This window comes from Chiloscyllium punctatum, chromosome 2 (assembly GCF_047496795.1).
Source record: "Chiloscyllium punctatum isolate Juve2018m chromosome 2, sChiPun1.3, whole genome shotgun sequence".
NCBI classification, from domain to species: Eukaryota; Metazoa; Chordata; class Chondrichthyes; order Orectolobiformes; family Hemiscylliidae; genus Chiloscyllium; species Chiloscyllium punctatum.
In genome coordinates, this window is record NC_092740.1 from 115,038,107 (window position 1) to 115,063,624 (window position 25,518).

Consider the following 25,518-nt stretch of genomic DNA (forward strand, 5'->3'; position numbering starts at 1 on the left):
CTCCATAGGAGGAAGTTCAAAAGTGTGACTTTGACAAATTCACATTCAGGATGGAGGATAAGGTGTAGGTTTGTGTAGAAATAGTGGAAGCACTAGAGTAATTTCTGAAAAACAAGTTAAAGAGCGATATTAATAAATGAGAGAGCAAGGAGGAGACACGATTGGGATAAAAGGAAGTTTAATTCAAGAGATGGCGGAAGCTGTACATGAAATGAAAGATGAAAGCCGCAAGAAGACAAGAGCTGCATAGTCGATAAAACTGGGAAAACAAGAGAAAGTGAGATGAATTGAAAGGTTAAACTATTAGGAAAACTGGAAAATTAAAAGGCGGGTTCGAAGGATAACCAAGTGTTTGAGGGACAGGAGAAGATAAAGACATTGCTGATCGATGCAGTTTCCGATCAGTCCCTCAATTCTAAATGTGACAGTGAGCCAAAGGGAGCGGATCTGCCAATCTTGCAAGAACATCCCGAAGTCGTCAGATGGAGAGAGGGAGGGATAAATGCTTCAAAAAAAACGGCGGTGAGTCAGAGGGAAGGAGGAAAAACAGCTATATAAAGGGCAGCGGATCAGACGTGTAGAAGGGAGAGAGTCACTACAATATTGACATCTTTCTCCCAACAGTCCGGGCATCAGCGAGAGAAACACACCCCAGAGCAACGATTCCTGAGAAGCCCACGTTCAACACTTGTGAGCTGAGATGAAGTGCCTGGTGTGTGTTCTGATCATCAACCTGTTGCTGACCTCCTTTCCCGTTTCTGTCCTGTCCCAGTCTTTGAGAAGTGGGGAATCGGGAATTAAGCTGTGCGGCCGCGAGTTCATCCGAGCGGTCATTTATACCTGTGGGGGTTCCCGCTGGAAGAGGCTTCTCGATAACCAGAACGGTGAGCATTCAATGAAAAAAAAATCTTAATTGCTGCGTCCTTATCTAAAAAGCTGAGCGTTTTAAGCAATATTGCATTTGAGAGGTATTTGAGGAGGCTGTGCAAAAGTCGGGAATCTAAGTGTGTACTATTAAAACTGAAATAGTCATTTATGAAATGTCATTCTCCAAAATATCACCTTGAGTGGAAATGATAAAATGTTGATTCCAACTTTATTTGCGAGAGCTGGCCCCTCTTGTAGATTCTTGTGCAGAAAGTGCATCAGTTCTGAACATACCAATAGAAATCACCGTCCAATCTGTTTTGAGCTTGGGTAGAAACATTTACTGTACTAGGTAAGTTCTGAAAAGCAGGTCAATGTGAGGACCGTTGTCAGCACAATTGATAGCAAAGGACTGCCAAGTGCTGCCTGATACTCATCTCAGTCCTTATTTCAGCATTGGCAATAACTTTCTGGGAGGGAAGGACTAGTGCAGCTGTCAGGCGGCACTTACCGTTTATTTGAAATCACAGCGTTGTGAGAAATGTATGAGTTTTCCTGGGCAAATCAATCACCAAATATCCTGATCACATTTTCATGGAAGTTGTTAGTGCTTTAAATTGACAGTGGGATCTTTCAGTAAAGCCTGAACTATGATGACCGTATTCCTAATCGGGACAAAATCAGGGAGAAAAGTCATTGATATTGAGATTTCAATTTAATATGGTACATATTTCCATTGATTTGCAAACCGGAACCATATTCTGAGAGCATTCTGCATGAGGTACTGGGAGCAGGAATGGGAAAGATCAAGAGAGCAGCTCTAATTGGTCAGCTGGTGGAAGACTAGCTGACTGTATGCAGGAGGAAGGTGGGGAAGAGAATATTGTTCCTGAACTTGGAAGGTGATGATGACCATGCAACCCTTGGCCCATAGTGTGTACAATATAGTTAATTTACAATCAGTAATTATCAGTAGTCCACTTCCATCAACTAATATTGAGATGTCATCAGTTTGTGTAAGTTATTTTCTGCTTAGCTTCTTTCCAGAAAAGGATGCTAGAATTGGGGATAGAAAAGGATGGTGAGAGATATTTGAAGTGTTTGGCTGAGAAAAGACAACAAATTGGATTGGAGACACTATTGGAAGGAAGAAAGCTCTGATGTAGCCTAAATGCCAGGAGTCATGACTGACTCCCATTCAACAGGTAGCTAGTTACCAGATACAATTAAACAGTGACTTATGTAATAAAAGAGCAGAATTGTCAACCATCAAGCAGGGAATAGAAACTTTAAAATCAAAACTACAAATATGAACTGCCCATTGACAGGAGTGGGAGTGGCACTAGAGAAGGAAGGAGAAAAAAAGTTCTAGAAAGTATTTACCTACTACCAACCAACAATGTTTACCTCAACATGTTAGAATCAGTAACATCTCTTATGCAGTCACTCCTCTTCAGATTGGACATTTATTCACTTGCGGTTTAATTATAATTTCTTTAACTTTCTTTGCAGTGCAGGTCAAGTAGTGATTATCAAATTTGGGTTCATTATTAATTAATTCTCTGACCATATGACCAATATATATTTAACAAACTATGTTTGAAGTCAAAATACAATGGTACACATTAAAGTAGAATTCTTTTGTGAGCCCAGGGACTAGAACATTTCGTCAGACAAAAGAGAGCAGGAATTAGCCACATATGATACAAATACATATGTTTTTAAACATATTATTTTTGTTCTAGATCCTTTCCAGGTCTCAGCTGATAAAGATTACTCCAAGGAGATGGACAGCATGAGAAATCTTCAAAGAATCTTTGGCAGCGACAGAAACCAGGAAACCGAGCCATCTTATGCTGATCAAATGTTTGACGAGTACAACAACCAGTATGATCAGGCACCAGGGGATTTCAGTGAGTACATTCGCCAGATTGATGGAGGCAGCAATAAAGACCACGCTTTTGCATCAACACTGGTGCAGCATCTACCTTGGGCCAGATCCATCAGGAAGAAAAGGGAAGCATCAACAGGAATGTCAAGCAAATGCTGCACTTACGGCTGCACCAAAAAAGATATCAGCATACTCTGCTGAAAACTGTACATCTCTATTTATAGAATATTCATACACATGAACTCTGTTTCAGTGAGATTTCAAACCATGTAATCTATTAAATATCTCACAAATGTGGTATAAAGGAATCGTAACATACATATAATTTCTAGTATGGTCTATGTGACAAGCTTGTGTTAGTGATTCTGAATCCCTTAAAACAAATTAAACCAATTGCAACTGTAAAATTTCAACTCTTGATTTCTTATAACAACTTTTTAAAATAGTTTCATTTATTCACAACATTGAAACATATTTCCCAATGAATTCCATGTGTTATCACTAACATTCATGCACAAATTCTAAAGTTGAGATTCAAAACTATCCGATCCAGGCACATTTATGAAGCAAATTTAACATAATCAAGACAATAGTAGCTGGAAATACTACAGTGTTATTTGTCATGATTTGATCCTGTTGGCAATATTCAACATTGCAGAATTTTCAAAATGTAATTCTGGTGCTCCTCTTTTATCAGCCCAACAATAACTTCAATTTATGTACCTCCTTTCATGAAATCAAAAGCATTATCAAATAACATGTTAAATGGGTTTACTTGTTACTTAACCACTAAAGCTTTCCTCTGTGTGAAGAATCACTCAATAAGTAAATCGAAACATTGTCATAAAGTTCCAATGCATCCCAAATTGCTGAACCTGATGATAGTACAACAATGATGACATAGCCTTTCTTAAAGCGAGATAAATTATGCCAAGTCTGATCACAAAAGCTGAGTCCATGCGCAAACATCAAAGTTTAGTGGCAGCATGGTTGATTAAAAAAAACAACTATATGATAGGACAATAAAGGTATTTTATTTGTACTTAGTAAAACATACTCAGCAAGTATCAAAAAAGATCTGAACAACTTGGACTATGTTCATCATCACAGGGTGGCTATGACTTGATTTGGGTGCTTGATATTATAAAGCATTCAGAGAACCAAAACAAGGAAGTATATCAAGGAACAGCTTGAGCACAGGCAATAGGAAGTTTATTGAGGTACAGCAAGTTCTGAGGCTGTGACATGCACTACTAAAGTAACCAAGCTCAACCTTAGCTCCATCTCTTAGTTATCCTTCAAGCTGAAGCCGGACTATGATCATCATCTAATTTATAAGTTGATAAGGCAGAGGGACAGAATTAGGCCATTTGGCCCATTGAATCTGTTCTGCTACTTGATTATGGATGATAGGCTCCTCACCCCCATTTTCCTGCCTTCTCCACATAACCCTTCAAACTATTATCAATGAAGAATCTCTCTAACTCTTCAAATTTACTCACTGTCCCAGCACCCACTGCACTTTGGAGTAACAAATTCCACAGATTCACAACCCTTTGGAGGAAGTAGTTACTCCTCAACTCTGTTTTAAATTTGCTACCCCTTATCCTAAAACTACAATCTCTTGTCCGAGAATGCTCCACAACAGAAAGCATCCATTCGATATCGATTTCATCCAAACCTTTACTCATCTTGAAAACATCAATTTGATCTCCCCTCATCCCTCCAAATTCCAGACAGAATAGGCTTAAACTGTTAAATTTCTCTTTATACGACAAACCCGTCATCTCTGGGATCAATCTGGTGAACCTCCTCTGAACTGCATCTATTGCCATTATATCTTTCCTCAAAAAATGGGACCAAATCTGTGCACAATTCTCAGCTGATGTCTCACCGATACCTTGTGTAGTTGCAACAATACTTCCTTACATTTATATTCTAACCCTTTACTTATAAAAGCCAACATTCCATTCACTTTCTTTATTATTTGCTGTACATGCATGCTAGTTTTCTATGCTCCTGCTAGTTTTCTATGACTCATGAACAAGGACACCCAGATCCCTCTGCACTGGAGCACCATGAAGTCTCTCCCCATTTAGATAATATGTTGCCATCCCTTTTATTGAACAAAATGCAAGACCTCACACTTATCCATGTTAAACTCCAAATGCCATATTTTGGCCTACCCTCCTTAACCTTTCTATATCTATTTGTAAGGTTCTTATTTCCTCATTGCAGTTTACTGTTCCACCCATTTTTGTGTCATTCACAATTTGGCTATAGAGCCTTCTATCCCTGTATCCAAGTCGTTAATAAACCTTGTAAATAGCTGGGGTCCAAGGACCAAACCCTGTGGCACTGCACTAGTTACTTCTTGCCATCCAGAAAAAAAAAACAATCCTGACTCTCTGTCTTATGTCCAAAAGCCAGTCACTTAACCAAGTTAATAAATTGCCCCAACCCCATTTGATCCAACCTTGTGAATTCAACTTTTGTGCGGCACCTTATCAAATGCCTTCCGGGAAGTCCAGTTATATTATATCTAATGGATCCCCACTCTCCAATTTGTTTGTTACATCTTCAAAGGATTCTAAGCTGCCAGAGGAAGTGGTGTAGGCTGGTGCAATTACAACATTTAAAAGGCATCTGGATGGGTATATGAATAGGAAGGGTTTGGAGGGATATCGGCCGGGTGCTGGCAGGTGGGACTAGATTGGGTTGGGATATCTGGTTGGCATGGACGAGTTGGACCGAAGGGCCTGTTTTTATGTTGTACATCTCTATGACTCTATAAATGAGTCAAACAACATTTAAGACCATAAGACCATAAGACATAGGAGTGGAAGTAAGGCCATTCGGCCCATCGAGTCCACTCCGCCATTCAATCATGGCTGATGGGTATTTCAACTCCACTTACCCGCATTCTCCCCATAGCCCCTAATTCTTTGCGACATCAAGAATCTATCAATCTCTGCCTTGAAGACATTTAGCGTCCCGGCCTCCACTGCACTCTGCGGCAATAAATTTCACTGGCCCACCACTCTCTGGCTGAAGAAATGTCTCCGTATTTCTGTTCTGAATTTACCCCCTTTAATTCTAAGGCTGTGTCCACGAGTCCTAGTCTCCTCTCCTAACGGAAACAATTTCCTAGCGTCCACGCTTTCCATGTATTATCTTGTAAGTTTCTATTAGATCTCCGCTTAATCTTCTAAACTCCAATGAATACAATCCCAGGATCCTCAGCCGTTCCTCGTATGTTAGACCTACCATTCCAGGGATCATCCATGTGAATCTCCGCTGGACAAGCTCCAGTGCCAGTGTGTCCTTCCTGAGGTGTGGGGACCAAAACTGGACACAGTACTCCAAATGGGGCCTAACCAGAGCTTTATAAAGTCTCAGTAGCACAACGGTGCTTTTATATTCCAACCCTCTTGAGATAAATGACAACATTGCATTCGCTTTCTTAATCACGGACTCAACCTGCATGTTTACCTTTAGAGATTCCTCGACTAGCACTCCCAGATCCCTTTGTACTTTGGCTTTATGAATTTTCTCACCGTTTAGAAAGTAGTCCATGCTTGTATTCTTTTTTCCAAAGTGCAAGACCTCGCATTTGCTCACATTGAATTCCATCAGCCATTTCCTGGACCACTCTCCCAGACTGTCTAGATCTTTCTGCAGCCTCCCCACTTCCTCAGTACTACCTGCCTGTCCACCTAACTTTGTATCATCGGCAAACTTCGCGAGAATGCCCCCAGTCCCTTCATCCAGATCATTAATATATAACGTGAACAGCTGCGGCCCCAACACTGAACCCTGCGGGACACCGCTTGTCACTGGCTGCCATTCCGAAAAAGAACCTTTTATCCCAACTCTCTGCCTTCTGTCAGACAGCCAATCCTCAATCCACACCAGTAGCTCACCTCGAACATCATGGGCCCTCACCTTGCTCAGCAGCCTCCCGTGTGGCACCTTATCAAAGGCCTTTTGGAAGTCTAGATAGACCACATCCACTGGGTTTCCCTGGTCTAAACTACTTGTCATCTCTTCAAAGAATTCCAACAGGTTTGTCAGGCATGACCTCCACTTACTAAATACATGTTGACTTGTTCTAATCCAACCCTGCTCTTCCAAGAATTTAGAAACCTCATCCTTAATGATGGATTCTAGAATTTTACCAACAACCGAGGTTAGGCTAATTGGCCTATAATTTTCCATTTTTTGTCTTGATCCTTTCTTGAACAAGGGGGTTACAACAACGATCTTCCAATCATCCGGGACTTTCCCTGACTCCAGTGACTTTTGAAAGATCTCAACCTATGCCTCCGCTATTTCCTCAGCCACCTCCCTCAGAATTCTAGGATGTAGCCCATCAGGGCCAGGAGGTTTATCAATTTTAAGACCTTTTAGCTTTTCTAGCACTTTCTGTTTTGTAATAGCAATCATACTCAAGTCAGCCCCCTGACTCCCTTTAATTGTTGGGATATTACTCATTCTTCCACTGTGAAGACTGACGCAAAGTATTTATTAAGTTCTCCAGCTATTTCTTTATCTCCCATCACTAGCCTTCCAGCATCAGTTTGAAGTGGCCCAATGTCTACTTTTGCCTGTCATTTGTTTCTTATGTATTGAAAGAAACTTTTACTATCATTTCTCATATTACTGGCCAGTCTACCTTCATATTTGATCCTCTCCTTTCTTATTTCTCTCATTGTTACCCTCTGTTTTTGTAGCCTTCCCAATCTTCTGATTTCCCAGTGCTCTTGGCCACTTTATAGGATTTCTCTTTTTCTTTAATACATTTCCTGACTTCCTTTGTCAGCCATGGCTGTCTAATCCCTCCCCAGATAATCTTTCTTTTCTTGGGGATGAACCTCTGTACAGTGTCCTCAATTATACCCACAAACTCCTGCCATTTTTGCTCTACTGCCTTCCCCGCTAGACTCTGCTTCCAGTCTATTTTCGTCAGTTCCTCTCTCATGCCCTCATAATTACCTTTATTTAACTGCAACACCATTATATCCAATGTTGCCTTCTCTCTTTCAAACTGCAGACTGAATTCTACCATATTATGATCGCTGCTTCCTAAGTGTTCTGTTACTTTAAGATTTTTTATAAAGTCTGGTTCATTACATAGCACTAGGTCCAGAATAGCCTGCTCCATTGTGGGCTCCATGACAAGCTGTTCCAAAAATCCATTCTGTAAGCATTCCATGAATTCCCTTTCTTTGGATCCACTGGCAACATTATTTACCCAGTCCACCTGCATACTGATGTCTCCCATGATCACCGTGACCTTGCCTTTCTGACATGCCTTCTCTATTTCCCGGTACGTGTTGCACCCCTGGTCCTGACCACTGTTAGGAGGTCTGTACATAACTCCCATTATGGTTTTTTTGCCTTTGTGGTTCCTCAATTCCACCCACACAGACTCCACATCATCCGATGCTATGTCATTCAGTGCCATAGATTTAATTTTGTTCTGAACTAACAAGGTAACCCCGCCCCCTCTGCCCGCCTCCCTGTCTTTTCGATAAGTTGAAAATCCTTGGATATTTAACTGCCAGTCCTGACCCCCCGCAACCACGTCTCTGTGATGCCTACCAATCATAATCATTCACAGTGATCTGTGCCATTAGTTCATCTGCTTTGTTACGAATGCTACGAGCATTCAGGTAAAGTGTCTTAATGCGAACTTTCTTATCATTATCATTTGCAGTTCATAAAACCATGCTGATTGATTGATAGATTTTGACATTCCAAATGTCCTGATATTGCTTCTTTGATAATTGATTCGAACACTTTCCCATTAATGGATGATAATGGATGGTCTGTAAGTTCCCACATATTGCCTTCTTCTCATTTTGAATAATGACATTACATTAGCATTTTTCCAATCCACTGGAACCTTTCCTGTGTCGAGGGAATTTTGGAATATTGTAACTAAAGGATCCCTTATCTCCACCACCACTTCCTTAATACCCTAGGATGGAGGCCATTAGGCCTGAGGTCTTGTCTGCCATCAATCCTAATAGTTTGCTGAGTTCCTTTCCCCAATCGATATTGATTGTTCTAAGTTCTACCCTTTCTGTTGCCTCTGACTTGCCCATTCTAATTGGAATGGTACTCCACCATGAAAACTGAGGCAAAGTACTGATTTAGCATCGCTGTCATTTCAGTGCTCTCACTATTCACTCTCCAGTTTCATCTTCCAAGGGTTCAACTTTCACCTTAGCAACTCTCTTCCCTTTTACATACCTATCGAAGCTTTTGCTGTCCTTTTTGATATTTCGTTCCAGTTTACTTTCCTAATTTTTATTAATTTTTAGTATCCCTTTGTTTATATGTGAAAGCTTCACAATCTTCCAGCCTACCACTGGCCTTTGCAATATGGTGTCCCTTAGTTTTTGAGTTTATATTGTCCTTGACCTCCTAGTGTGGCCATGAATGTTTTTTACATGCCTTGCCATCATTCTTGCTCACTGGGATATATTTAGTTGTGAAGAAATGAGTAGCTCCTTAAACAATTGCCACTGCTTACCTTTTAGCCTTCCTGACCAATCCACTTGTGCTAAATCTATTCTCATGCCTATGCAAGTTCCTTTGTATAATTCCAGAACATTACTGTGGGACTCCACTTCCTCACCCCAAACTGAACTTTGAATTCTATCATACGATGGTCACTACTCCCTAGAGGATCCTTAACTATGATGTCATCAATTAATCTTCCCATGTTACATAATATGAAATCCAGAGTAGCCTGCTCCCTGGTTGGTTCCACAACATAATGTTCTAAGAAATCATCCCTTAACACATTCAATGAATTCAGTCTCCAGGCGACTGTTGCCAATTTGATTCTTCTAATCTATGTGCATTGGTGAAGTATTTGGGAAGGTTCTGATGGCAACATAGGTAGATGTTAAAACTGATCTTCACCAATGAGGTTCTGTTGTAAATGATATCTGTAAGGAAATGGTCAAACAATAAGAGACTAGACAAACTAAGTCACTGCATTCCATGGTATTGGGAAAGTTAAGGTGCAATTTTGTCATGAAATTGAATGGAATAGGTAGAGTTTATTGGGAGAAATGTTCCCTGCTATTTGGGAAGTCTGAGACTAGGGCTATGATCAAAATTAAGCTGAACCATTGAAATAGGAATTTACAGGTACTCAGATAGTTAATTAGACAACCTGTCCAATACAGTTACAGAACCCTTTGAATTAGACGCTGTGATGTCAGCTTTTGTTCAGTGCTGCCTTGTCTAATTTGTGTGTTGCTTTGTTGTAAGAGAGTGCAACTGGAGTTTGGTGAAACAGAATGTTAAGTGAAAGAGGGAGGAGGTGATCAGTCTCTCCTATCTCTCATCAGTGAACACTTCTGCACTTTAATAGCAAAGTAAGGTCTTAGGAAATCTAAGCATAAGAGGAAAGAGTGACCTAAAGGAACTCTTACAGCATAGAGCATTAGGAGGTCAGAGAGGAAGAGCGAATCTGCCAATGGAGCAGCAAAGCAGAGCAATAGGAAAACTTTCACAGGAGCAGCTGAGTGTTTCTTATATTCAAACCAGAGGCACAGCTCTTGAGGTGATATCAGGACTCTAAAGGGACATGAGACAAGTGGAAGATTCCTGATTGGGTCAGTGCAGACATTAAGCATTTGCAATATTAATATTGCCTACATTTTATAAAGTTTTTGTTTAGTGGTTTATAGTTTGTAAGGGCTATATTCTGTTTAAACAAGGTCCAAGGAAGAAGGCCCTTAAGCAACTGATACTATTTGATTGTAAGAGCCCTTTAAAGATTTAAACTGAAGGGGTAAGACATGTTAAGAGAGTTAATAGCCAGGGTGCACTTCTCCTGCACTATGTGGGAAGTCAGGCACATTTCCAGTACCTGGGGCCAGCACGTGTGCAGGGGATGTCTCCAGCTGCAGCTCCTGGAAGCCTCGATTTTGGAGCTGGAGTGGCAGCTGAGGATACTGTGGAGCATCCACAAAGCTGAAAGTATCATAGATAGCTTGTACAGAGAGGTGGCCACAATGCAAGCTCTGGCTCCACGGGCAGAAAGAGAATGAATGGCCATTTGGCACAGTAAGATGACTAGGCAGACCCTGCAGAAATCACATGGCTACTCCCCTGAAAAACCATATAACTTTGGATACTATTGAGGAGAATGACTTATGGGGAAACAGTCATAGCTAAATTTGTTCCACCACAGTTGCTCTGTTTCAATAGAGAGAAGGAGAAAGAGAGGTAATGCTATAGTTATACAGGATTCAATTATAAGGGGAATAGATGAATGTTTACGTTGCTGCCAATAGATGCCAAGATGGTGTGTTGCCTCTCTGGTTTTCGGGGAAAATTGCTCTTAGCTGCTACAGAGCTTTCTGAAGGGGGAGGTGAACACATTGGTTAAAAAAAGGGGTATGATCCTAAAAGCAGAACATAGGGAGTTCAGAAGTAAATTGAATAGTAGGATCTCAAAGGTGATTACCTCAGGATTCCTATCAGTGCCACATCCAATCAGAACAGAAAAAGCAAAGTATATCAGTTGAATAGTTGGCTGGAAAGATGGTGCAAGGGGAAGAATTTCAGATTCCTGTGACATTATGACCGGGCCTGGGGAAGGTGGGACCATTACAAACTGATTGGGCTACTCCTCGGCAGGATAGAGACTGATGTTGTAGGACAAGCATTTGCCAATGTGGTTGAAGTGGGTTTCAATTAGAATTGCAGTGGGGTGGGTATCTAAACAGGATGACAAAGTAAAGAAGATCACAACTGTAGCAAAAGACAGAACACTAGTATGCAAAAAAAAAGTAGTTAGAGTAATCAAGGACAGAAGCAAATAGGGCCACAGTGCAAAGAAAAGTTTGGATGATTAAAAATAGCAAAAAGACAAGCCTAACTGCTTGTATCTGACTACATGAAGATTTGGAGTAAGATAGGTGAACCAATGGCACAAATTAAGGTAACTGATATGATTTTGTAGCCAGTAAGGAGACGTGATTACAGGGATGTCTGAAACTTTTCATTCAGGAATATTTGACCTGTTGGAAAGACAAGAGAATGAAACTGTGGTAGAATAGCACTGTTAATAAGAGATTAATGGGTTCAGTTTAGCGATGGTTAAGGCTGAGATGATATAGAGTCAATTTGGATGCAGGTAAATAATAGAAAGGGAAAGAAGAAGCTGGTAGATGAAATGTATAGAACCCCAAAGAGTATTCAAACAGTAAGAAAAGGTATAATAAAATAAAAATAAAAATATTATAAAAGTAGCTGAACAAGTATTTAGGTGATTTAAATCGTTACCTTAATTGGGTCAATCAAGCTGAAATGGATAGCGATGACAATTAATTCATAGAGTGGATTAAGAATAATTTCCCAGAGCAACGTGTCATTTAGTCATCCTCAATCTGGTAATGTTTAATGGGGTGTGTTCAATAAAATACGATGTGGAGGTGCCCATGTTGGACTGGGGTGGACAAGTTAAAAATCATATAACACCAGGTTATGGTTGAACAGGTTTATTTGAAAGTACAAGCTGTTGGAGTGCTGTTCCTTCATCAGGTAGCTAGTGGGGCAGGAACATAGGACGCAGAATTTATAGTAAAAGATGAAAGTATCATAAAGCTGATGCAATGTATTAAACAAGCCTAGATTGCTGTTATGTCTTTCATCATTTAGAATGGGGATGCAAGTTTTGATTCATTAATATGTAAATCCCAGAACTTCTTTCAAGTCATATTCCAGAGATAACTTAAGGTAAGCATTAAAGGTGTGAGGTTGGAATCTGTCTGTACCCCAGCCTTGAGTCAGACTGGTTCCATTTCCAAAGTAGGAATTTATAAAATGTCACATTGACTAACAGCCTACAGATCGTGTGCTTTTTGAACAAAATAGAATGTATCTGCAAATACAAATCTGCAAATGGGAAATATTCTCCATTTGCCTTTTTATGGACCCGGCCAGACCCCTCAAAACATTTCAAGAAGGTAGCTTAGACCCTAACTTTGCGAGATGTTTTCAGCAGGTGTAAAGTGGATATTCCAGGAGAAATGCCACTGGTCAAACCACTTAGTTTTAAACAAAACAGAATTTATATAGAAGATTACTGAACAATATTGAATAATTTAATCTCTCTGAAAACCCAACAGATTATATTAACTTAATGATGCTGTTCCAGATACTTGCAACAATCAAACACAGGCTCTTACAGGACAGAAGTCATACAGAGTACCAGCCTGGACCTGCTTCTTTGGGTGCAGCCTTTTTCTACACTACTGCTAAAACCAAATCAAACCAAACCAAACCAATGCTGAACTGGGAGAACTGGCCACTCCGCTTTCATTGTGTGTGTATATATATATTTTTAAACCTGACAGCCTTCTCTCTGAGGCAGCATCTGTTAGTTATAAACAAATTGGCCCTAAAACCCTTCAACCCCAGACTTTTCAGAGTGTATGTCGTTATGACCTCTCTGAAAAAAAAATGCCAAGGACAGCAAAGCTTTGTTAAAGGAGTGGCTTCGTCATAGCCTGGATGGATACATCCCCAACAACACCCAAGAAGTTTGACACCATCAACGACAAAGCAGCCCACTTGCTTGGTATGCACATCCCACTCTCTCCACCACCTTCGCAACGCCTACTATCCGCAAGCTGCACTGTGAACATTAACCAAATATCTTGAGATGGCATTCTCCAAACCTGTGATGATTTCCAATTAAAAGGACAAGGGCAGCTGATAGTTGGGAACACCACCACCTGCAAACTCTGCTCCAAGAACCTCAACATCCTGACTTGAAAATACATTGCTGTTCCTTCATTGTTGCTGGGTCAAAATCTTGGAATTCCCTCCGTTAGGGCATTGCGGATCAACCTAAAGCATATGGACTGCAGTTGTTCACCCCTATCTTCTCATAGGTAACTAGGGACAGATGATAAAACTGCCGCCAGTCGGTGATGTCCATATCCCACAAGTGAATAACAAAAAAGTGAAAATCAGTGAAAACCTGGAAGATTGGGACAAATTCAGAACCCATCAAAGTAGAACTAAATAGGTAATAAAGAGCGTGAAAATAAACTACAAGGGCAATTAGCAAGAATGTTAAATTCGACGATGAGCTTCTTTAGATGTATGAAGAGGAAGAGAAAAGTCAAAGTGAATATAGACTCCTTAGAAAATAAATTTGGGGAGATAGTTATGGGGAACAAGGAAAGGGCAGAAGAGTTAAACAGCAGTTTTTGCAGCAATCTTTACAGAGGAAGATACTTGAAACATCCCAATAATACTAAAAATTACAGATGAGGAATTCAGTACCATCACCATCACAAAACTTGTAGTATTAGACAAACTAATAGAGCTACAGACAAAATCACCTGGCTCTGATGACTTGCATTGCTTGCTGGGATCCTAAAAGAAGCATCTACAAAGATGGTGAATGCATTGTTTCTATTTTTCCAATATATTTCTAATCTGGAATAGTACCACTATTCACTAAATTATTAGAGTTTTTTGAGGTGCTCTCAACCAGCGTGGATAAGAGGGGAATCAGTAAATATGTTCCATCTGAACTTCCAGATGGCATTCACCTGGGTACCTGACAGAAAGTTATGTCGTAAGAGCTCATGGTTTTGAAAGTAGCATATTGACACAAATAGAGAATTTCCTGATAGGCAGGAAACAGTGAGTGGGAATACCTGGCAAATTGTAACCAGTGAGGGTCCACAGGGATCAGTGCTGGACCACAAATGTTCACAACATACACTAATGACTTAGAGGAAGTGAATGTGCTGTAGGCAAATTTTCAGGCAATACAAAAATAGGTGGAAAGGCACGTTCTGAGAGGGATGCAGTTTGGGGATATTGACAGGTTAAGTAAGTGATTAAAAGTTGGCAAACGATGTAGAAAGTGGGAAAATGTAAAGCTTTTCATTTTGGAAGGGAGTACAAAAGAAAGGAATATTATTTAAATGGAGAAAAACTGCAGAAAGCTGTAACACAAGGGACTTGGGGCTACTTGTGCATGAAACACAGAAAGATAGCACACAGATGCAATAGGTAATCAGGAAAGTTAATGAAACATTGGCCCTTATCTTGAAGGGGGTTGGAGTATAAAAGTAGCAAAGTCTTAATGCAATCGTACAAGCTGCTGGTGAGACCACATCTGGAGCACTAAGCAGTTTTGATTCCCTTATTTAAGGAAAGATATCATTTCATTGGAGGCAGTTCAGAGAAGGTTCACAAGGACGTGTGAAGGGATTGTCTTACGAACAAAATCTAAACAGGTTAGGACTCTACTCACTGGAGTCTGGAAGAATGAGAAGTGATCTCACTAAAAAATATAGGATTCTTAAAGGCCTTCTGTTACATCTCATAATTTTCAACGAAAGTCCGAGTTAGGTGGTAGGTTCAGGCAACATTTATTGCAATACACTGTTATGAAGATGTGGGTGTACTGTACCTTTAGAGTTAAAAGCTAGTAGAATTACCTGACAGCACCAAGTGTTCTGAAAAAAAAGATAATGTAACATTTGGTCAAACAACTCGATTAGCTGGTTGGCTGGAGACAAGAACAAATTTGAACTTGGCCAAATCAGTTTAAATTATACCCCAAAATAAAAACCTCCAATCAAGTTTGACAATTTTAAAAGCCAATGAAGCAATCCAATGCTTTAGGGGTATAAGACCAGGGAAAATTGAACAGTTGGGAGAAGAACTGCCATGCCATCAGCATGTAGAGACTGACCCAAAAATAGCTCACTTAAAGGTACCTTTATCAAGCAGTAACCTATGAAGCAGAAATCCCTAAGAAGAAGAAAAGAAGACTGAGGAAGATATGAAGAGAAAACTTGAATTTTTGATAAATCCTAATCTGGGGGGGTGGTATTGAAGGTATTATCGAAGGGAAGATAAAAGATAAGTTAGAGGAAGGAGTTGTAAATAGTTGTTTGTTAATTAGTCTCTGTTATACTTTAAGGAATAATGTTGTTAATTTTTACTTTAAATAGTTCTTTGCCTCAAATTTTCACAGGATAAATCTTTTTGTGTTGCTGGTTTAAATTAAGCAGGAGGGTTTACCCTGTGTTGTCATAATACACATCAGTCATAGCTTCAGATCTTCATAGCAACAAGGTACACAAAATGTTTCAGAGTAGCCTATTTTATACTGCTCAAACTCCTAGAACACCTCCAACCCCCTCCCCTTGTATACTATTGGTCAGCAGAGCTGTTATCCAATTATGATTGGATCTTTGGTACAGCATTTTATGCAGCAATTTGCTTCAGTTGCCAGCTGCACCATGTTAACTGCCAATTAATTGGATAGTTGCCTATCACTTAAGAACCTTTTAAATTCTTTATTAACCTTATTATAGGAAATATTTATTACCAGTTCCAAAAAAGTTGTTGGTTACACTCGATGTTAGAATTCTTTAGCTCACAAGTTATGCTTACCACATTTACTAGGCAACCCTATCTTTATCCTTTGGTGTCTTACAATGTGTTCATTCTGGCTAATGATATGGGGACTGCTTTTACTGTCTGAGATTGATTTGCTCTCATTACTTTAGTTGAATCTTTTCCTCTAATTTGTCTGGTTTATTTTCTTGTTTATAGGGGGGTGTATAACTACTTAATATATGATTATTCCAAAGGGTCAGAACTAAAACCTACTATTAGTAGTTTAACAGATTTTCTAAGTAATTCAAGACCGATTCTCCGATTAAATGTAGTGTGAAATGTTCTTAACTACGTCTTAGAATATGCAGCTGCAGTTGTTTACGCCTATCTCAGTTTGGTTACAGTCTACAGAGCTACTTTTGTTCCACTTGTAAAGGCTACATTAAACAAATATTTTCCCAAGCGCTCTAATTTTGGGCAGCCATGTTCTGCTGCATTAGCCATGGGTAGTTGTCGGCCATTTTATGCTGTTCAGTCATAAGTAGCCCTAACATCTTCACAGGATAAATGCTGAGAGGATGTTCCCCTCATGGGAGAGTCTAGGACCAGAGGGCATAGTATCAGAACAAAGGGGTCCCAATTTAAGATTGCGATGAGCAGGAAGTTCCTCTCTTAGAGTTGTGAATCGTTAACTCCTTGCCACAAAAGCTGTAAGGTTAGAGTATTTTTGTATATTTAAAAGTTTAAAATAGATTCTTGACCAGTAGGGAATAAAGGATTACAAGGAAATGATACCAAAGTGGATGTGAGGAATGTTGGGATCAGCACATGAATAGTGCAGCAAGCTTGAGGGACTGAGCTTATTCCTGTTCTTATTTCTCGTGATCTTATAGCTTGCAACTAAGGCAGGTAATTACACCCAGAGGATAAAATTCTGCAATTGCCCATTGGATTTAAGTTTTTCTGAGAATGAGGACTGCAGGGTGAATGACCATGACATTCAAGTTGGGGGAGTAAGAACGAATGTAGTGTTTGTACATGACAGTACGTTGAGGAGGATTGCCACAGTTCTTTGCAGTAAAGACCATGTGTCCAAATGTTGTCAAGGTTTGGGACTTCCTCTCTAGGCAAGAGAAGAACTTTCAATTGGATGGAGAATTGGTTCACATCAGTACTAATGATATATTAAAGCTAGGAACGAGAATCTGCTGAGGAAGAAAGGTTAAATACTAAATTTTAAAAAGCTGAAGTTCAAAGGTAATCTCTGGATTGTTCCCTGAACCACATTCTCTAAGATTAGAGAATTGAATACATGATTTAAAGATTGGTGGGGGAGAACTGGGTTCCTCTTCTTGGAGCACTGGTCCTAGTCCCAAATGATCTACCTGATATCCTGGGACTGTGTTTATTCAATCTAGACTCCTGATCTAGGGAGAACATCCTCACTGCATGTAGTCTGTGTAGCTCTGGTTGTAATTTAAACATTTCAGGCAGAATCCCTCTTCTTCTAAACTCTAATGGATAAAGACCCAGTCAAGCCAATCTCTCCATGTAGGACAGCCCTCCATCCCTAATCATAGAATCCCTACAGTGGGCAAGTAGGACAGTTGGCCTATCAAATCCACATCGACCCTCCAGAGACCAGCCCACTCAGACCCACATCCCTGGACATTGTGGGCAATTTAGCATTGTGAATGCATCTAACCTGGACATTGTTAGACTGTGGGAGGAAACCAGAATACCTGGAAGAAACCCATGCAGACACAGGAAGAATGTGCAAACTCCACACAGACAACCACCCAAGGCTGGAATCGAACCTGGATCCCTGGCACTGAGGTGGCAGTGCCAACCACTGAGCCACCATGCCACCTATAGCCACAGCCAGGATGTCAAGCTGAGTGAATATCTGCTGCACTCCTTCAATGGCAATTACATCTTTTCTTTGGTCAGGAGAACAAAACTGCACACAATATTCCAGGTATGGTGTTATGAAGACTTTCTATGTCTGTCATAGGACATTCCTACTTCTGAAATCAAATCCCTTTGGACTGAAAGCTAATATATCAATTGTCTTCCAAAGTGCTGACTGTACTTGCCAGACTACTTTTGTTGACTGGTGTGTAAGGAAACCCAGATCCTTTTATATATACAGATTTTCCAAAATATAACAGTATAACTAATAGTCATACTTGCCAGTTTTCACACCAAAGTGTATAACTTCACATTTAATCCTGTTATACACTATTCGCTCACTGAATCAAGCTGCCTAAATCAACTTGAAACTTTCTCAACTCACAACCTTGATTAGTTTTGTGTCATTAGCAAACTTGTAAATGTTGCATTTTGTCCCCTCAGTCAGGTCATTATAATATCATGAATAGCTGAGACTCAGATACTGTTCATTATGGTATCCAAGTCATCACTGCCTGCCTCCTGACAAACTGCTAACTCTTTCCCACTCTGTTTCCTGTCTGCTAATCAATTCTTGAGCCATGACAATCTATTACTCTTTATCCCTTGTGTTTTAATTTTGTCCTATCCCATTAATACTGCCCAACTGTTGTTATCAAGTCTCTTATAATCAATTCTAGCATTTTCCTCAGTACGAATGTTAGATTTGAAATTCTTTCCTTTTTTTCCCCTCCCTTCACTGTAAATCAACAGACATCCACTCTATATTTCTATAATCAGTAATGTTAAAAATGTTTAATCTCTTTCATAATTTTTCTTATAAGTTGCTCCTAGCATGGAGACAAGTCTGTAATTCCTAAAGAATTGAGAAGGTGCAGAGGGTTTTAACAGAGTTGGTTCCAGGGATAGGAGATATGAGTTCCAGGGTTAGGCTGGGGAAGCTGGAATTATTTTCCTGGGAGGAATGATGATTAAAGAGCGATTTAATTGAAGGGGACAAGATCGAGACAGGTTCAAATGTGGTACATACTTGAAAACAGCCCTGTGAAATGGCCTAGAAAGGCTTCATGTTCAAGAGCAACTAGAAATGAATAATAAATTCTGGCTAAGACACTCACATTCTATGAATAACTTTCTAGAAATAGAAAGAAAAACTAGAAACAGAAAGGAAAAAGACAGTAAGAGTTTTCAAAAGTATTTAGGAGTAAAATGAATAGGTAAAATGAGTGCCGGCCCTTTAGAAGGCGATAGTAATTAGATGAATTAGTAATTAGAAAGATAGAACAAGCATTTTGTATCAGTTTTTAACAGGACACGTCTTTACAATCTTCATCATAGAAGATGCCTTGTGGAGTGCCTCTACTTTTTGTCATTTACATAAATGAGTTGGATGTGAGCATAAGAGGTACAGTTAGTAAGTTTGCAGATGACACCAAAATTGGAGGTGTAGTGGACAGCAAAGACAGTTACCTCTGATTACAACAGGATCTTGACCAGATGGGCCAATGGGCTGAGAAGTGGCAGATGGAGTTTAATTCAGATAAATGCGAGGTGCTGCATTTTGGGAAAGCAAATCTTAGCAGGACTTATACACTTAATGGTAAGGTCCTAGGGAGTGTTGCTGAACAAAGAGACCTTGGAGTGCAATTTCATAGCTCCTTGAAAGTGGAGTCGCAGGTAAATAGGATAGTGAAGAAGGCGTTTGGTATGCTTTTCTTCATTGGTCAGAGTATTGAGTACAGGAGTTGGGAGGTCATGTTGCAACTGTACAGGACATTAATTAGGCCACTGTAGGAATATTGCGTGCAATTCTGGTCTCCTTCCTATCGGAAAGATGATGTTAAACTTGAAAGGGTTCAGAAAAGATTTACAAGGATGATGCCAGGGTTGGAGGATTTGAGCTATAGGGAGAGGCTGAACAGGCTGGGGCTGTTTTCCCTGGAGCGTCAGAGGCTAAGGGGTGACCTTATGGAGGTTTACAAAATTATGAGGGGCATGGATAGGATAAATAGGCAAAGTCTTTTCCCTGGGGTCAGGGAGTCCAGAACTAGAGGCCACAGGGGTTTAGTGTGAGAGGGGAAAGATATAAAAGAGACCTACGGGGCAACATTTTCACGCAGTGGGTGGTATGTGGATGGAATGAGCTGCCAGAGGATGTGGTGGAGGCTGGTACAATTGCAACATTTAAGAGGCATTTGGATGGGTATATGAATAGGAAGGGTTTGGAGGGATATGGGCTGGATGCTGGCAGGTGGGACTAGATTGGGTTGGGATATCTGGTAGGTGTGGACAGGTTGAACCGAAGAGTCTGTTTCCATGCTGTACGTATCTATGACTCTAAGACACAAAAGCATCAAGAGTTGTGAAAATCAAGATGGAAAAATAAAGAAACATTTAATATACATAAATGTTCTGGAAGATGGCTCTGTTGGAATGATCAAGTTTGCAGATATCACTAAGATTGGTGGAGTAGAGAAAGCATAGGGAACTGTCAAAGAATACAGGAGAACAGACTGGAGAGTTGGGCGGAGAAGTAGCAGATGGAGTTCAATTCAGGCAAATGTGAGGTGATGCATTTTGAGAAGTTTAATTCTAGAGTGAATTATACAGTAAATGGAAGTGCCTTTGGGAAAAATTGATGTGCAGAGAGATCGAAGTTCAGGTTGTATCCTGAAGGTTGCTTCACAGATGGATAGAGTGGTCAAGAAGGCATATAGTATGCTTGCCTTCATCGGACAGGGTATTGATTATAAGAGCTGGCAGGTCATTTTAAAATTGTACAAGATATTGGTTCGGCCACATTTAGAATACTGTGTACAGTTCTGGTCGCCACATTACCAAAAGGATGTGGATGCTTTGGAGCGGATGCAGAGAAGGTTTACAAGGAGGTTGCCTGGTATGGAAGATGCTAGCTATGAAGAGAGATTGAGTAGGTTAGGTTTGTTTTTTTAAGAAAAAAGGAGATTGAGGAGGGACCTGATTGAGGTCTACAAAATCATGAAGGGTATAGACAGGGTGGATAGAGAAGCTTTTTCCCAAGGTGAAGGATTCAATAACAAGAGGTCACACTTTCAAGGTGGGAGGTGAAATGTTTAAGAAGGATACATGCGGAAAGTACTTTACAGAGAATGGTAGGTGCCTGGAATGCATTGCCAGCAGAGGTAGTAGAGGCAGGCACGGGAACATCATTTAAGATGCGTCTGGACAGATGCATGTGTAGGTGGGGAGCAGAGGGATACAGATGCCTGTGAATTGGGCGTCAGGTTTAGACAGTGGACTTGGATTGGCTCAAACTTGGAAGACCGAAGGGCTTGTTCCGGGGCTGTAAATTTTCTTTTTTTAAAAAAGCACAAATAAGGGAAGTATGCTGGTATAACTATTGGAACTAAAGACAGACAAGAGAGTCATTGACTTGATGGTCGGCATTTCAGTTTCTTAGAAGAATTGACTGCAGAAGCAGCAGCTGCACTTATGATTTTCTGAAACTCCATTGACCTAGAAATGTTGTAGTATATTGGAGCATTACAAACGTAACAAACCTTGTCAACACAGGAGGAGACAGACAGTAGGGAACTGCAGGTCAGTTAGTCTCTCACTTTCATTGGAAAAATGCTGGAATCCATTATTAAGGAAGGAATAGCACAACATTTAGGAACCGTTACACAATCGGCTCAGGCTTGGCAGGCCGAAAGGCCTGTTCCTGGGCTGTAGATTTTCTTTGTTCTTAATCAGGCAGAGTGAAAAATGGGTTTAAGAGAAATATTGTGCTTGACTCCTTTATTAGAGTTCTTAGAGATGAATAGGATTTTCTTTTTAGATTTTAGAATTCTCATCCCCAGTGAGCAGTGGAAGCTTGGTCATTGAACAGATTCAAGGCTGGGTTATATTCAAGAGTTTTGATCTGCAAGGAAGTCAAAAGGTTCTGGGGAATAGGCTGGAAAGGCCACAATCAGATTTGCCTCTATCTTATTGAATAGTCAAGCAGGCTCATAAGGAGCATATTTCCAAATTGTACAATGAATCGTGTATACTGCTTTGCCTGAGGCCCACTGAAGATGTTATCTGGTAGGGTGACAATGTCTGGAAATGAACTGCCCAGCTCAGCGAGCAAACCTACATCCAGAATCTTAACCTGAGCTACAAATCTTCTCAAAAATCACTATGATTGTACTATGAGTCACTGAAAGGGAATATAACTTTTTCTCTTTAGATACTGTACAAAACAGAGAAATAAACTTTGTACCGAAGATCATGCCGTGAGGGGCAATATTGTGAACTTATCAAGTATTCCTGTACTCGATTACATGTAACAATAAACTTAATTCTAATTCTAAATGGTCTACTCCTCCTGCTGCTACTTATGATCTTATGGACTAAATTTGCAAACCTACAGGAACAGAAATGGGGAAGATGATAATTGTAATGGAGAGTTCGTAGTCTGAAATTGTTGATTACAATGCAGGATCCTGAAGGCTGTAAAATATTCAAATTGAGAAAGGGAGGGAGGACCGTTCCTCCAACTAGTTTTGGGCTTCAGTGTTCAGCTAGAACAGAAATGTTAACATAAAAGCAAGATCGTGTTTTGAAATAGCAAATGGTAAGAACATCAGGGTCATTTTTTTTGCAGATGGAATGGAGTTATTAAGAAATGTGCAGTTTGTTTTTGGAAGAGGTACTGCATTGTGAGCAGCGAATGCAGTTGACTAGATTCATAGCTTCACTTGAAAGGTGTGTAACAGTTTCTGAAAATTTGACAGAGGAGGGAAGGGTGTGGTCTGTTTGTAGTAGCATCCTATTGGAGGCAATGGAAATGATAGATGAGCCTTCGACTGCGGAGGTTAGTGGAGTGGAAAGTGAGGACAAGAATAACCCTATCATTGTGCTGAGAAGGGAGGGAGGGGTTGAGGGCACAAGTCAGAAAATGGGTCAGATATGGCTAAGATTTCCAACCCATCTTACCACGTACTGTTCCTATAACAAGTTGCCACTCAGCCAACAGCCCAGAATTCACCAGCATCCCTTGCACCTACATCATTGTGACGTAACCCAGAAGCACCATCAGTCTGAATCAGTCCTGACATTTGCCCTGGGCATGGCAGGCAGGGAGAAACTGCCTTCAAAGCAGAGTGCCAATGCCCTGATGGACAGGGTGGTGCTGGTATGGAACCCACTCCTTCCCCAGGATTGGTAGTTGAGGTCACGACACCCAAACATTCCAGCTGGTCCAAGGTTACCACCCAGATTAAAATAGTCTTAGCTATCTGGAGGAATACTCAACACTTTAGGAAAGAAGTCAATGGCCTTCTTCACTCTGCCAAGTGACACCGTTTTCAATCATATACCTTCAACTCACTCTGTTTTGGCTACTGTACTTGCTTCCCACCAAGACCTATGCTGTATCATTTTCATTAATACTTGTAACATCTTCCGTCACTCTCATCTATCTCAGCTCTGACACTATGAACTGTATAGACCCTCTGTGCTTCCTACTCACTCACTTAGGACACCTCCCCACTGCTCCACCCACTTTCATTTCCCTTAATGCCTGCCACCTTTATTCCAGGGGGAGAACCGTGCACAAAAGGGCTGAAAGAGTCAAACTGGATGGTGTGCTGCCTGTCATTCAGCTCTTCAAAGCACAGTAGAAAAAGGGAAAGCAATGAAATCAATACAAGAGTACTGTGGGCTTCCAAGTGTGCACAAAATGAGTGCAATCTAACAACCCAGAGACATATCCTGTTCCAGTTCTTGAGCTAAGTGTGTGTTCCTGAGTGTACAGAGTCCTTGCAGTAGCATTACAATGATAGTGGCTGATGCAGCCAGAGGAGCAGTGTTGAAGTACATAAATGTACTGGAGATGTGACATGAGGATTCTTGGAATCATATAATCCCTCGAGTGTAGAAGCAGGCCATTTGGCTCATTGAATCCATACGGATCACCTGAAGAGCATCCCATCCTGATCACTGTCCCCACCCTATCATTGTAACCTTGCATTTCCCATGGCAAATCCACCTGGCTTGCAAATTCCTGGACATTATGAGCAATTTAGTACGGTCAATCACATAACCTGCACAGCTTTTGGACTATGGGAGGAAACCCCCATACAGACATGGGGAGAATGTGCATGGCAGATGCCAAGGTTCATGGATATCAAATGCATTTGGCAGTGCCTATGAAGCATTACCTGGCACCTGCTTTCTAACATGTTTTAGCAAGTGGTGAGTTGAACCTTACAGGTAAATGCATAGATTCAGTGATGTTTTCTGACATCAAGCTTGTTTGGCAAGTTTGTCACATTCTGACCATTGATAATGTTAGCAAGGTATCTAACAAGCAATACTATCTCAATTGGCAACCCATCACCACCTAACAAGAATCTTGCCATTCTGCTTATGAAAGGGATAAAAGATTAGAGAGAGAGAGAGAGAGAGAGATGATTTCAACAACTAGATTGGCCACACCATACTTGTTGCCTGATTCTACATGACTCACTGTCAGCTACATCCTTCAGATCCCTATAATATTTTGCCTGTTGTTTTAGACCTTTCCCATTCCATTCTTTCATTTACTGCAATCAAACCAATCACACTGCAAGGATAGGTAAAACAATAATAAGGCTCTTTATTTGTAGATAAATTTGATTGTAGGCCTACTGCTTCAGTTGGTCTATAAACTCAAGATTATACATCACATCCTGGTTCGTGGTAGTTAATGATGGACAGCCATTTAAGATACACCCCCTTAAAAGGTACATGTACACGACAACACATTCCCCTTTTTCCCCCTGAAATTCAAAGGCTTAGCTTAAGTAAATTATTCACATTACGTCAAAAGATATTTTGAATATACTCTTTCTAAATGCATTGATCAGTAGCCATTTTTATTGAGTCTGGAGAGAAAAAAAGATGGTATTTACAATTTTGGGGTTTACTTTTACAAAGGTGGGAATTTTGTGTGTGCATAGCTTTAAAGACACATTCAGATGTCTGGTATCCAAACAAATGTGCAGAACCATCTCTTCTGACAACTCGTGATGGAGCTACACCAATTAGTATGATGCTAGATTCTTTGGATTCTACAGTTTTTCCCTAACCTGTCAACTTCAACATCCACTGTGTTCCACAATATCAATGCTGCACTGGCATGCCAGTCAATAAATAGAGCAGCATCACAAGTAGATGCAATACTGCATCATGTTGGAACTCCCAATCCTATTAAAACTATACTAGTATAAGAATGCTTTGTCAACTACTGAGTTCTGTTGACTTTATCCTTAAGTGGTTCATATGTAGTCTTTGATCTGAAAGTTTATGAAGTTGCTAAAAGAGAGAGCAGTCCACTTCTGAGAAGCAACAATTGTCAGCTTGATGATAATCATAAAATAGAAAAACCCTTAAGTAGATGGATGCACTTCTAGCTAACATAATCCCAAAAATATATC

The 25,518-nt window shown here is 40.3% G+C and overlaps 1 protein-coding gene across 1 annotated transcript; it reads left to right on the plus strand.

Annotated features, from left to right (window-relative positions):
* Positions 1–597: 597 nt before the first annotated feature.
* LOC140493478 (relaxin-3-like) lies at positions 598–3,165 on the plus strand. The gene is made up of 2 exons (XM_072591954.1): positions 598–884; positions 2,613–3,165. The coding sequence occupies exons 1-2, from the start codon at positions 701–703 to the stop codon at positions 2,957–2,959; spliced, it is 531 nt and encodes a 176-aa protein (XP_072448055.1). The 5' UTR covers positions 598–700; the 3' UTR covers positions 2,960–3,165.
* The last annotated feature ends 22,353 nt before the right edge of the window (positions 3,166–25,518 follow it).

Excerpts from the sequence above, each read along its gene's own strand:
- LOC140493478 (XM_072591954.1), top strand. The coding sequence starts at position 701 with ATGAAGTGCCTGGTGTGTGTTCTGATCATCAACCTGTTGCTGACCTCC. Across the intron at positions 885-2,612 it reads GCTTCTCGATAACCAGAACG|ATCCTTTCCAGGTCTCAGCT; the intron begins GTGAGCATTCAA and ends TTTTTGTTCTAG.